At 37.5% G+C, this 13146-nt stretch overlaps 1 protein-coding gene across 5 annotated transcripts in view; it reads right to left on the bottom strand.

Annotated features, from left to right (window-relative positions):
- LOC126424758 (1-phosphatidylinositol 4,5-bisphosphate phosphodiesterase) overlaps window positions 1–13146 on the bottom strand; it is a 449937-nt gene that overhangs the window by 54197 nt on the left and 382594 nt on the right. For all 5 annotated transcript variants that reach the window (XM_050087500.1, XM_050087498.1, XM_050087497.1 and 2 more), the window contains 3 exons: window positions 12727–12820; window positions 6770–6934; window positions 3825–4001 (listed from right to left, as the gene is read on the bottom strand). In XM_050087500.1, coding sequence (XP_049943457.1) covers window positions 3825–4001; window positions 6770–6934; window positions 12727–12820 — 436 coding nt within the window. The remainder of the gene's footprint in view (window positions 1–3824; window positions 4002–6769; window positions 6935–12726; window positions 12821–13146) is intronic.

Genomic DNA, 13146 nt, shown 5'->3' with positions numbered 1-13146 from the left:
TTATTTTGAAGACTTCAGAAGGGCCAGAGAAGAAACAGTGACAGCAGGTGAGTTGAGAACTAGAAAAGATGTGGAGAGGGATATGGTAAGAGGGCAGCAAATTTCATTGTGCTGCTACCGTCTGAGTGTAGCATCATGCATCTTTGTTTCTTATGAACATCTACCACATTTAAATTGCAGTTTGCCCAAAGCCACTGAAGTTGTAATTGAACTGACTTTAAAACAGGGCAATATTCAATAACAATTCTGCAGGAGACTGTGAAAGTCTAGATAGAGGGCAGTGATAACCATACATGTTTTGTGTGGCAATGTTGTCAACGCTCAACCTGAGGTACAATGGCAATGAAAGGGGACAAATAAGCTGTAAATTCCTTGATTAAAAACAGTGACTTACATAGTAAGCAAAAGAGAAAGTCAAGATAAAAATTAAGGTAAATAATTTCCTTTTGTTTATTTTATTTCAACTTATATTATCAAAATACAAACAATCAATAAATAGCAAAAGTTTGGAATAGGTATAATGTTAATGGATTTAGGCACATTCTTTATATCAATAAAACATATCATAACTTTAGTTAGTGAGAATACCTTAAAAATAAAATTTCCTCGAGAGACTTTCTTATTTAATTATTAATTTACTTTAAGAAAAACTGAAAGAAAAGGGGCCATCTTATACTCACTAAAAATAGTAAATCACTGATTTAATACACAAGAGTGTCTGTAATGTAATATGACACACACACACACACACACACACACACACACACACACACACAGAGAGAGAGAGAGAGAGAGAGAGAGAGAGAGAGAGAGAGAGACTGTCAAGAAAGCACAAATTAATTTTAAGTTAGAACAATCTGTACAAATTTACTATATTACCTCATGCAGCCATTTCAGCATCACAGTCAGTCTTACTACAGCTGTTACACACCTTAACAAGGGGCTCGAGGAGGCACTGATCATGGAGAGTGTGGTCACATTGCACTGGTACGAGATGAGACTACTGATAGACTGTGCTTCACTAGGCATGGCCTGCACATCAGTAGGTACGGGGAGAGGAGGCTGGCTAAGCTTACAGATGGCAGTGTAATGAGGTTTAGCAGGATCACTACATTTTATCAAGATATAAGAAATAATAGAGATAAAGTTATTGAATTGCTTGTTGATGTTGACTCTAACATCGTTGGTATATCAGAGCACCACTTCACTAATGTGACAATTCAGAAGCTTCCTATGTTGGGAATGGATTAATTTTTTACATGTCACACACATAATGTTAGCAGCAGCAGAGGCAGTTAAACAGTTAGTCCTAATCTAGGTCAGTCTTATAGCCATTCACTGTAAACTGCAGACATATCAGGCCCTAGTAAAGTGCGTCACTGCTTCGCAGAAAACTTGATTACTACACTCAAGTTGTGACGATGGCTTTCCCACAGAACTACTTTAGCAAATTCAGGAAACACTTTGAATGTCACTTTCTTGTTACGCAGACAGTGTACAAATGTCACTATTGATAAGCAATTATCTACACTTAAAATACAGCCATTCAGTCGAAAATGAGATCATTTACAAAACTGTCTACTTCATGCAACAGCCTGCAGATTGCTGCTTTCTATTTCCGAACTACTGGTTTCTGATGATGTCACCCACCTTCAGATCTGTTAAACAATAAAATAAATTACAATTATTTCTAATCCTTTGTTTATAAAGCTCAAAATGTTTTAAAGAAATTAGTTACAATACAAAAGTTGTGTAACACACCATATGCTGAAGTAGTAGTTGTTACATCTAAAAACATACCCATCAGTATAAGCCAGTCAACTGACGGTCCCTTTATAAGAGGTTGGTAATGTAACTGCAACAACTACAATATATGGTATATTACACAACTATCGCACTGTAGCTAGTTTTCCAAAAAAAAAAAAATTAACCTTTATAAATGAAGAATTAGAACAAATTGTAATTATTATAGTACAGAAGTACTGTAACAAATTTTAAGTCTGAGAAGGCTGTGTGAAGAATCGCAGTTTGAGGGGAGCCTTTGTGATCGATTCCTGTTTGATCTAGGATCATGGGATGAAAAGATTTTGGATTAGCCTGGACCAGTGGCCACTTGGATAGTCCTTCAAACTACTGTCTTACTATAGCTATGTTATAGTAAATTAAGCAAAGTTTGAACAACTAAGTGGAGCTGGCACTCAGGCAAGTTCTTAAAATCAATTAATTCCTTTTGCAAAAAGATGTTAGCAGGGCTAAAATTAATGCTCAGCTAATGGCACCATTTGCGCATGTACCTTTTGGATTTTACATGCAAAAACATTTTGTTCTGGGATATTCCTAAAGTGTGCCACCTCTGTACTTTAAACTTATATGAATCGGTTCATACTTTGCACTAAGGTAGATAAATGGATAAAGTCACAACAAATTTGTTTTATTCAATAATCTTTATCCATTGTTGAGCTATGATGGTATAAAGTTGAGGTAAATTTAACACACAAAAATCATTCTTATGTGAATGAAATATGCAGAAATGGTTTAAAGTGATTCAAATAAACGGAAAGCGCATTCTTATGATAAAACTGGAAACTTGCTTTCAAAAATCTAGCTTTATTTAGATTTTACTTGCAAAAATAAAATAAAATAAATAAATAAAAGTTTTTTTTCCGGAGTAGTTATGGGTGCCACTTTCATGTTTCAAACATGTACAAATCAGTTCAAATTTTGTAAGAAAGTAGACAAATACATATAGTTAATGATCATCCTGTTGTTTTGTGCAAGCTTTGTCCACGCCTACAATGTAAGCAACATGGTTTGGAAGACAATAAAAAAAACTGACGAATCGTTGGTACAGTCAACAAAAATCTACATCGGTTGCCAAGCTGTCGCAATTCAGAATTATAGTAAAGTAAATGCTGGGAACCAGAATGAAAAATGCTCCTATCATAGCACAAAAAAGGCAAATATGTCCTGGCACAAGTTATGGATGTATAAGAAGGGAACTAGCTTAATGACTTTTCTGGTAGCTTAAAAGATATTGAAATCAAAACATCTGACATACTTTTTTACGAGTTAACCCTACCTCCCCCATGCAGTGAGCTCTCTTAGCTGCAAGATGTTGGCAATCGCATCTTGCAATTTATACGTTTAAGTCTCTGATCGTGTGCCAAAAATGCAGAAGATTCGCACAGTCTTAATAAACAATATGTAATATCAAGCGGAGAAGAGCAAAAATGTAACAGATGAAAAAGTTTTTATCAAGGGGGATCGGGAGGGGGGGGGGGGCTGGCGATAAAATTATTTGTTCCTTGGTGAGTGGGGTCGAGAAGGAAGATGACATCACATATTGTTACTTTACTTGGCATGTGACATTATATTACACGACACGGGTACAAACACTAACAAGCAAGCCTGATAAGTTGAAAAACTTCTTTTACATCTTTACCTGTCCTTAAGACATATTTGCCTTTTTTGTGTTACGATGGAAAAATTTTTCATTCTCGTTTATTTCAGATCTGAAAATGGGTGACAATACCCAAAACTGCTAATTTGGAAATAAAAAGAAAATCTGCAGACTGAATAGAGCATGCATTTTTTAATACAGAATAATCATCAATATCTTCCAGAGGAAAAATTGTCCAGTTTTGATGAAACAATGTATTTTTGGAATTTATCAATTTGTTTCCGCTGCGGGAATGGACAGTCCTCAGTAAAATACAAATAGGGAAAGGAGTACAGGTGAAAATTCACCAAAAAGTCAGGGTGTCGTCCCCCTCCAGAGTGAACTATAATACAGACAGACGTGCACACACACTCCGTCTACTCACCGGCTTGGGCTCGCCAGGTGCCGAGGCGTCCTCCTTCTCTTCGTCCTCTATGACGAACTGCCCCTTCCGGAACAGCTCCAGCCCCTGCTTCTCCGCATCGGGCTTCAGCCTCTTGTTTTTGATCATGATTTTGTTCTTCAGCGCACTAGGTGGCGGCAGTGGCGCTCCCGGTTCCAGCTGGCTCCGCACACAAAACAGAATATTAACACGTCTGTCTCGGTTCTCGACAGAGCAGGTGTGCTATTATGAATTAAACACACACTCATCACTGTATATATACGGACGATCATTGACATAGGCCTTTGGAGAACCGATAGTTTTGAATTTAGAGATAAATGTTATTACACCACGTCTTCACTCAGGGTGTATACAAGGACAAAAAATCCCAGATTTCTCCTGGACTTCCCAGTTAATAATACTCTTCTTCCCAGGTGAAAGTTCATTTTACCATGTAAAGTGACAATATACTTTGCCTCAGAGCTGTAAAATTTATCAATCCTTTCAACTGTAAAGATTTTATACACTGATCACTGATATAGAACTTCTCGGCACTTTTTTTTTAAGGTCTTCAATGCGCGACAACATATACACTGGATATTTTTGTATTACAGAAGAATAAATATGAATTCCACCAATATAGCACTGTAGCTTCCAAAGAACTGAAATGGAGATTGCGATGCACTTTTGTTAGCCAATCGCAGCTCGTGTCCTTTGATTTCACCAGCCCACGACAGCAGATATTCAGAGCCTACGAAATGATGCATTCAGCCAATAGTGACATCACTGTTAAGTAGTGCAAACACGCAAATATCAGATGCAAAATAGCCAGTGAAACAGAGAGGAAAAAGCAGCGCTTAATGTATAAGCGGTAAACAGTTCCAACTCTTCAAGTCAGAGAAGAGCTTTATCTAAAGGATAGTATGACTGGAAGGCTGATCTGAGACCCACCACCTGTATTTATGGTTGGACATTGCAAAATACACACCTGCATCCCATAGAGCAAATCATCACACAAGGGCTGCAACGACAGTACAGCACACGGAGAGCACTGATTAGATTATGAACAGGAGTCACAAAATACAAAGTAAACATGGTTAAATGGGGCTACTTTGAATGTGGAGAAACACATACAATTGAACACTGGTTCATGTGGCCACACATGGAGCTTGTTTGCACAGCGGAATACCTATTTTGTGCAGTGACAAGGCCATTAAAGCTGCAGAGTTTTGGAAGAAAAGAATCTAAATATCTTGTCCGGACTTGGAAAGTAAGGCAAGTAAGCCCACAAACAGAAAAAGTTAATAGTTTAAATTAAAGTTCATACATTGTAGTTACAAAAAAGAACCTAAGCTTTCTGCATATAATATTGGCCATAATTTTTTTTGCTGTTTTTCCGACGGTTTGGTTATGTAGGATCCTAAGAGCAGAGCTTGAATTTCAGCAGCTGAGTATTTCTGACAAGCACAATTATAGATTTCACTGCTGTGCACTGAGCATTTCACGAGTTACCTGGCTACCTGGCTGAATAAATGTTACATCGAGCACTTTGACTCTTCCATAGAAAGGCCATTTATGTGTGAAATTCCTCAAGAACTCATTTCACAATTTTTTTTTGAAGGATAATTATACTTTCTGCCATCATTATTGTGCAATTTGTATTTTTTTTTTTTTGGTCACGTTATCCTTCAAGATATCAAGATATATTGATTTCTCAGCCATAACGGTAATGCTGGTGGCACTGACAGGCCTGCAATTTAGGCAAGCTGCTGGCCCATTTAATTATTTCCCTCACTTGTAAATTATTATTAATAGCTTAGATAATAGGCAATAGTAATTTTTTTTCTACAGTAAGGTCTGAAAGTCCTATCTCCTCCCTCCACTGTTTTGGTGATGATGATATGAAGGGCTTATTTCAATAGCAGTACAAGTCCATTACCTCCCCTTTTCTGCCTATAATGCTTCTGCAATTAATGTTCCAAACAAACGGAAAGAAATGTTTATCTCTAGCAAGAAGCCATTTGCTTGAATATTTCTGGTATCTCAACTGCAGATTTTTCAGCACTCATTTAACTTTAGGACTCTGTATCTCACAATGAACAAAAATGGACTTGCACCACTATTGAAATAAGCCCTTCATATATTCCAGAAGTCTTTTCTTTCTTTTCAGACGGTGGACATAAGTACCTATATTGTGAAAGAATTTGTTCTGGTGAGTCATAGGATCATGGACGTGCACACACTGGGGAAAAAAGAGTTGTGCAACGCGATTTTGCGTCACAATTCCACAAAGAAGATCCACCGAAGTGAATGGTGCTGCGATAGTAACAGAAGCTCTTTGGAAGGGGATCCATTCTGGATGGAATAGGGATTTTTTTCTGGAGCACAGAAAATCCATATTATTATGAGGAGTTAGAGAATAATACCCTACATGTTACGATATAGATTGCAATCTCCAGTAGGCACCTCACAGGGCTGTATTTCTTTGACAGTGCATTGAATCCACATTCTTACTTGCAAATGTTGCGAGAATGGTTTATTCCAGAGCTCCAGAGATTGAACATTCTTGATGACAGTTGGCTTCAAAGACAGAGCTCCTGCCCACTATGCTCTCAGAGTTCGAGAATTCTGGGATGAAGTGTTTCCCCAGATGTGGATAGAGAGAGGATCAGTACATCTGTCAGGGCCATCGAGTGGCTTCAGAGCATTCCGGATCTGTCATCGGGCGACAATTCCCTGTAGGGAATAATGAAGCAGCAGGTTGTCACAAAGCAATGATACCAGACAAATTATGAACTGAAGCAAGCTGTTAGGGAGGCAGTCAAGGAAATCAGACCACCTACGCATCAGAAAATTTCACACAGGACCTGGCGCTGTATCATTTTGTGAAAATGGTGTAATTTGGCCAAAACCTTTTGGAACAGTTAAATGAAACTGTGTAATCCTACCGGGTAGTCCGGCAGTGGCTCCTTGAGTAGCAGGTCCCCCAGGATGTCGTTGCAGTACTTGGCCAGTTTATACTGCTGGGCTTTGCAGCAGTGATTCTCGAATGACAGAATCACCGGGTACTCCGAAGTAACAAACGCAGTGTCTCGCAAGGCGTAAATCACATCCTGTTGGCAAAAATATAAAAGTCAGTGAGACATGACAGCAACATGTGATGGAGAAAAGTGATCTTATGAATTGTAATAACTTTTTAAATAAATTTTACAAAATCTTAACAGTCTTGATCATAAAAAATTTATTACACTGCAATTGACTATTAGTTTAGTCTGCTAAAAATAATTTTCATACCTGAAATACAATTACCAACAGAAAACAACCATAAGTTAAATTTTTTCTCACAGACCTGGAGAACATACAGATTTCAAGGTTATGAACACCAACCCTTGAGCAGATTTACACAGGTGTTGGGCATACTTTGTGCACATGCAAGGAATAGCTATCTTTATGTTACCAAGGTAAGCACGTAAGAGGAAACTCTTAGTTTAATCCCAGTTTAATTAAACAATGATAAAATAAATTTACATAATGTGTGCTAAAAGTGCTGTTTCATTAAACAACAATGAAAGAAACATTCATTATATCACTCTGTTGCCACAGACAGGTGATGCCCACAGTAACGATCTGCTCAAAGCATTACGTACTGCAGCTGCATCAGATCCCAGCCAGCCATTTATTTGATTACTAATTATCTTTTAGACAATTGCCTCATTGTGGGATTGTCTTGCTAGCTAGTAATGTGGGTCATTTTCCTGCACGCATCGTAAATTTCTTACGACCTACCTCACTGTTTATTATATATTACTGCTGCTCACTTGGACTTAAAACAACGCAATTTACACAGTATTAGCCAAAGCAAAACAAAGGAATAGGTATGGGCTTGTGATTGTGAAATAACAATGGAAATGGTGCAAAACAGCTTTATACATAGGTGCATCTGCTCGAGGGTTAAACAGTGACAACATATCACTAGTAATAAAGACACTTTGTATACACACACTGTATGCTAGAATGCTGGCACCTGATATTGTGCCTTGGTACAATGTAACAATGCAAAACACCTATCATGCCAACAATAAATAATTTTAAGGTATTACAAAAATAGGCAAATTCAAATAATGAGAAAGTACTATCGTCATGAACCATTTCAAAGTTGTGGCATACCACTTGGGTTTTTCTGCAATGCAATGCTCGTCTGTATGTGTCCTGATCTGCCAAGCTATCACTGCAGCAGACGAGTTACTTCCATATCTTAGCAAGTAAAATTTTTTTGAGTGTTTATCATACAACATACGTGTCTCACTGCACACTATCATTTGCAAAACACATCATTTCAATATCTTGTACCATTTATGAGATACGATTCTTACGATCTTACGATCACATGATTCACTAAGCGCATGGACACAAATGTGTGTGTTGCGCCTGACCATCTGTCAGATATAAAACCCAATAACTCAAGAAAGAAACTAGATAGTCTTCTGCTCTCAATTTTAAATAAAATTTTGACACCTTAACTACATTTCAATCACTGCAATGTGTGATCTAAGTTTACACAATGCGTTTTTACCTCTGCAAAATCTTTAAAATTTCACGCAATGTTTTATTTAATTTGATGCAGCACAGTGACTGCGGCATATAATGAAAAGAAATTCAGTCCTTTATAAAGCGAAGGTATCAGATTGTAAGATGTGCAAAAAATCAAATTTTTCACTTCACAGTTTTTGAAAAATCTGATGGTAAGTATTTTGTATGGATTGGAATCCTGCCACAGAGCATAGGCAACAGCATTTGCTGAGCAGACAGCCATAACAAAAGCCATCTCAACATGGAACGCAAAGAGAACATCTGCAGCAGTAAAAGTTTAACAGACAGTTTGTCACACCAACAAAGTTACAGAGTGCAATTCTGAATCTGTGGGGATACACAAAACATTTTATTTCATTAAAGATAAACGTATTCTTCTGTCAAAAATAAAAGACATTACAACAGCTCAAAAATGTGAATTACTTTACAACAAATGGACATAAAAAATTTAACACATTAGGAAGCACCCCACACTTATTAAGAAGTGTACCTGAGAACAAAGTTTGCACATCCTCATTACTAAATGTAATTCATCAATATGAAGAATGTGAACTGCGAAAATATGCGGAAAGTTGGTGAAGTCTGTCACTATTTGAAGCCATCAGAATGCTACCTGCAGTGTGTGCTTGTTGGCACCAAACAGAAACTGCAATCAATGTAAAGACTGTGACAAGTATCATATTAGTCACACAGGCTATCTGTTTGAAACTCACTTTAAGGAGCACAAATACTCCCAGAACAGAACTGAATTTGGGATGCACAGAGCTAAGAGGGGCATGCAATGCAGGGTAAGAGGCATAATACGGAGGAGCTGTACAGTGCACCGAAAAGAAGAATGCTCAAATTGTTGGAGGAAACAGAAATCCTGAACTACAACTACATGAACAACACAAATTAATCAAAACTATTTTTTCAAAAATTTTGATGATCTTTAATAAATACATTGCAAGTTTGGAATCGGAAGAGTTTCCAGTAATGGTTTCAAATGCGTTCTGCACGGAATGCTGCAACTAGCACTATCATCTCCCGCATGTGCGCATTGACACTGTCTCTGCTGCCTACACATACTGGAAAGTGATGTCCCTACCACACTGGTAGACTGGCAGCCTCAAAAATTGTTATTGTAAATACTAGGTTATAACATTTTTTAGCTGTACTCATTTTTTTTTTCTTTTTTAAATGCATATTACACTACTTGGTTTCGACTTAGTTTAAATAGTTGCCTTCTGATAGCTACAATATGCTCTTATATATTCCTGACATAGCCACTGCAAAACTGACATTTGTACTGTGAGTTGAATTTTTCATTTATGTTCTCATATTACCATCATACTAATAATATTTCTACTGTGTTATTTGAATTGTAACTGTGATTATTTGAGTACCCCCTGCAGTTCTTCTGGCAATTTTTGATTGTAGCTGACAAGTGTACACAGCAGTGGGTGTTCTAATCATATCAAATGGTGAAGAACAAACTTGACAGAATTTGCTTTCTTCTGTATTCCACATGCTTGATATTGATAAGGCACAGTAGTCTACAGTGCATGTAGACAGAGTGTTTTCACCAAAAGTGGTATGATGTTATTGTTTAATGTTAATTACCTTGAAATAAATTACCTGGATAAACTAAAAGAACCAGGGGTTGTAGAGAGTTTCAGAGAGAGTATTAGGGAATGACTTACAATAGCAGTGGAAAGAAATACAGTAGAAGAAGAATGGGTAGCTTTGAGAGATGAAATAGTGAAGGCAGCAGAGGATCAAGTAGGTAAAAAGACGAGGGCTAAGAGAAGTCCTTGGGTAAAAGAAGAAATATTGAATTTAATTGATGAAAGGAGAAAATATAAAAATGCAGTACATGAAGCGGGCAAAAAGGAATACAAATGTCTCAAAAATGAGATCGACAGGAAGTGCAAAATAGCTAAGCAGGGATGGCTAGAGGACAAATGTAAGGATGTAGAGGCTTATCTCACTAGGGGTAAGATAAATACTGCCTACAGGAAAGTTAAAGAGACCTTTGGAGGAAAGAGAACCACTTGTATGAATATCAAGAGCTCAGGTGGAAACCCAGTTCTAAGCAAAGAAGGGAAAGCAGAAAGGTAGAAAGAGTATATAGAGGGTCTATACAAGGGCGATGTACTTGAGGACAATATTATGGAAATGGAAGAGGATGTGGATACAGATGAAATGGGAGATATGATACTGTGTGAAGAGTTGACAGAGCACTGAAAGACCTGAGTTGAAACAAGGCCCCGGGGGTAGACAACATTCCATTAGAACTACTGACAGCCTTGGGAGAGCCAGTCCTGACAAAACTCTACCATCTGGTGAGCAAGATGTATGAGACAGGTGAAATACCCTCAGACTTCAAAAAGAATATAATAATTCCAATCCCAAAGAAAGCAGGTGCTGACAGATGTGAAAATTACCGAACTATCAGTTTAATAAGTCAATGCTGCAAAATACTAACGCAAATTCTTTACAGACAAATGGAAAAACTGGTAGGATCCAAAAGCATGGAAGATCAGTTTTGATTCCATAGAAATGTTGGAGCACATGAGGCAATACTGACCCTATGACTTATCTTAGAAGATAGGTTAAGGAAAGGCAAACCTACATTTCTAGCATTTGTAGACTTCGAGAAGGTTTTTGACAATGTTGACTAGAATACTTTCTTTCAAAATCTGAAGGGGGTAGGGTTAAAATACAGGGAGCGAGAGGCTATTTACAATTTGTACAGAAACCAGATGGCAGTCGAGGGGCAAGGCAGTGGTTGGGAAGGGAGTGAGACAGGGTTGTAGCCTATCCCCGATGTTATTCAATCTGTATATTGAGCAAGCAGTAAAGGAAACAAAAGAAAAATTTGGAGTAGGAATTAAAATCCATGGGGAAGAAATAAAAACTTTGAGGTTCGCCGATGACATTGTAATTCTGTCAGCAATGGACCTGGAAGAGCAGCTGAACGGAATCAACCGTGTCTTGAAAGGAGGATATAAGATGAACATCAACAAAAGCAAAATGAGGATAATGGAATGTAGTCATATTAAACCAGGTGATGCTGAGGGAATTGGATTAGGAAATGAGAACTTATAATAGTAGATGAGGTTTGCTATTTGGGGAGCAAAATAACTGACAATGGCCGAAGTAGACTGGCAATGGCAAGGAAAGTGTTTCTGAAGAAGAGAAATTTGTTAACATTGATTATAGAGGTATGTGTCAGGAAGTCGTTTCTGAAAGTATTTGTATGGAGTGTAGCCATGTATGGAAGTGAAACATGGATGATAAATAGTTTAGACAAGGAGAGAATAGAAGCTTTTGAAACTTGGTGCTACAGAAGAATGCTGAAGATTAGATGGGTAGATCACATAACTAATGAGGTGGTGCTGAACAGGAGGAGAAGAGGAATTTGTGGCATAATTTGACTAGAAGAAGGGATCAGTTGGTAGGACATGTTCTGAGGCATCAAGGCATCACCAATTTAGTGTTGGAAGGCAGTGTGGAGGGTAAAAATCGTAGAGGGAGACCAAGAGATGAATACACTAAGCAGATTCAGAAGGCTGTAGGTTACAGTAGGTACTGGGAGATGATGAAGCTTCCACAGGATAGAGTAGCACAGAGAGCTGCATCAAACCAGTTTCTGGACTGAAGACCACAACCACAACCACAACCACAACAACAAAAACAACAACAACCTTAAAATATGTTTGTTCTTGAAGTTTGTGAAAGTCAATTTAGATTAAGGGAATTTTCTGTTTCTGATTATTTTCTCAGATCTGAAAAGGCTTGTTTAGGACCTAAACTTGTAGTCAATTGCAATTTAATATATTTTTTTGCAATCAAGAATATTAAAACATTTTGGAACAACAACACATCCAGGATGGATTAATTGTCTGGCCTCAGTGGCCAGAGATAACGGTCGTGTGTGTGTGTGTGTGTGTGTGTGTGTGTGTGTGTGTGTGTGTGTGTGTGTGTGTGTCTGTGTGAGTTGTGCTTGTGTGAACGTGTGTGTGTTGTCTACTTTACAAGAAGGTCTGCTGGCCGAATGCTCACTTGTTTAGCAGTCTTCTTGTTGTGCCTGTCTGCGACTCACTATATCTGGTAAGCAGCCTTTCATAACATTGTCAAAGGATTTTGTAAAATATTCTTTAAAAAGTTTTAAAAATATACCTGTTGCAACAGTCTATATATTGTGACAAATTCTTGTGACAGGGCATACACGTAAATTACTGTGACCGTATTTTTAACACTTCACTATCTTACTATATATTTATAAAGAGCCTAATAATAGAATAGAAAACAAATGCTGAACCTCACTCACCTTGAACAAAATATCTGTGCACATGGCCTTTCCGTGAGTTATTATCGGTTCTTCATCATCTTTTGTGCCATCCCAACAGTCTAATTCAACACACCTGTTATGTGGAACAGTAGTTCACATTAGTTCACTTTGACGAATTCAGAATTAATACAGTTTTTCAGATGTTAAAAATGCATTTTATAACATTCTCTTATGAAATATAACCGAATAAAGCTACAAGCACATTAATATAAGCCAGAATAGGTTATTTACTTTGACAGTATAACAAAACAATCTGTGTATTTCGCAAAGTGTAAAATATACCTCAAGAGAATCACAGTTATGTACCACCAGGAGCTGCCGATACATTACTTTATTTATAGATAAGATATTAGAAGTAAATGATGATACCATACTCATCTTACACTACTGTGTCACTAT

Source organism: Schistocerca serialis, chromosome 10, assembly GCF_023864345.2.
Source record: "Schistocerca serialis cubense isolate TAMUIC-IGC-003099 chromosome 10, iqSchSeri2.2, whole genome shotgun sequence".
Taxonomy (NCBI): Eukaryota; Metazoa; Arthropoda; class Insecta; order Orthoptera; family Acrididae; genus Schistocerca; species Schistocerca serialis.
This window is presented reverse-complemented; position numbering and strand designations above follow the sequence as displayed.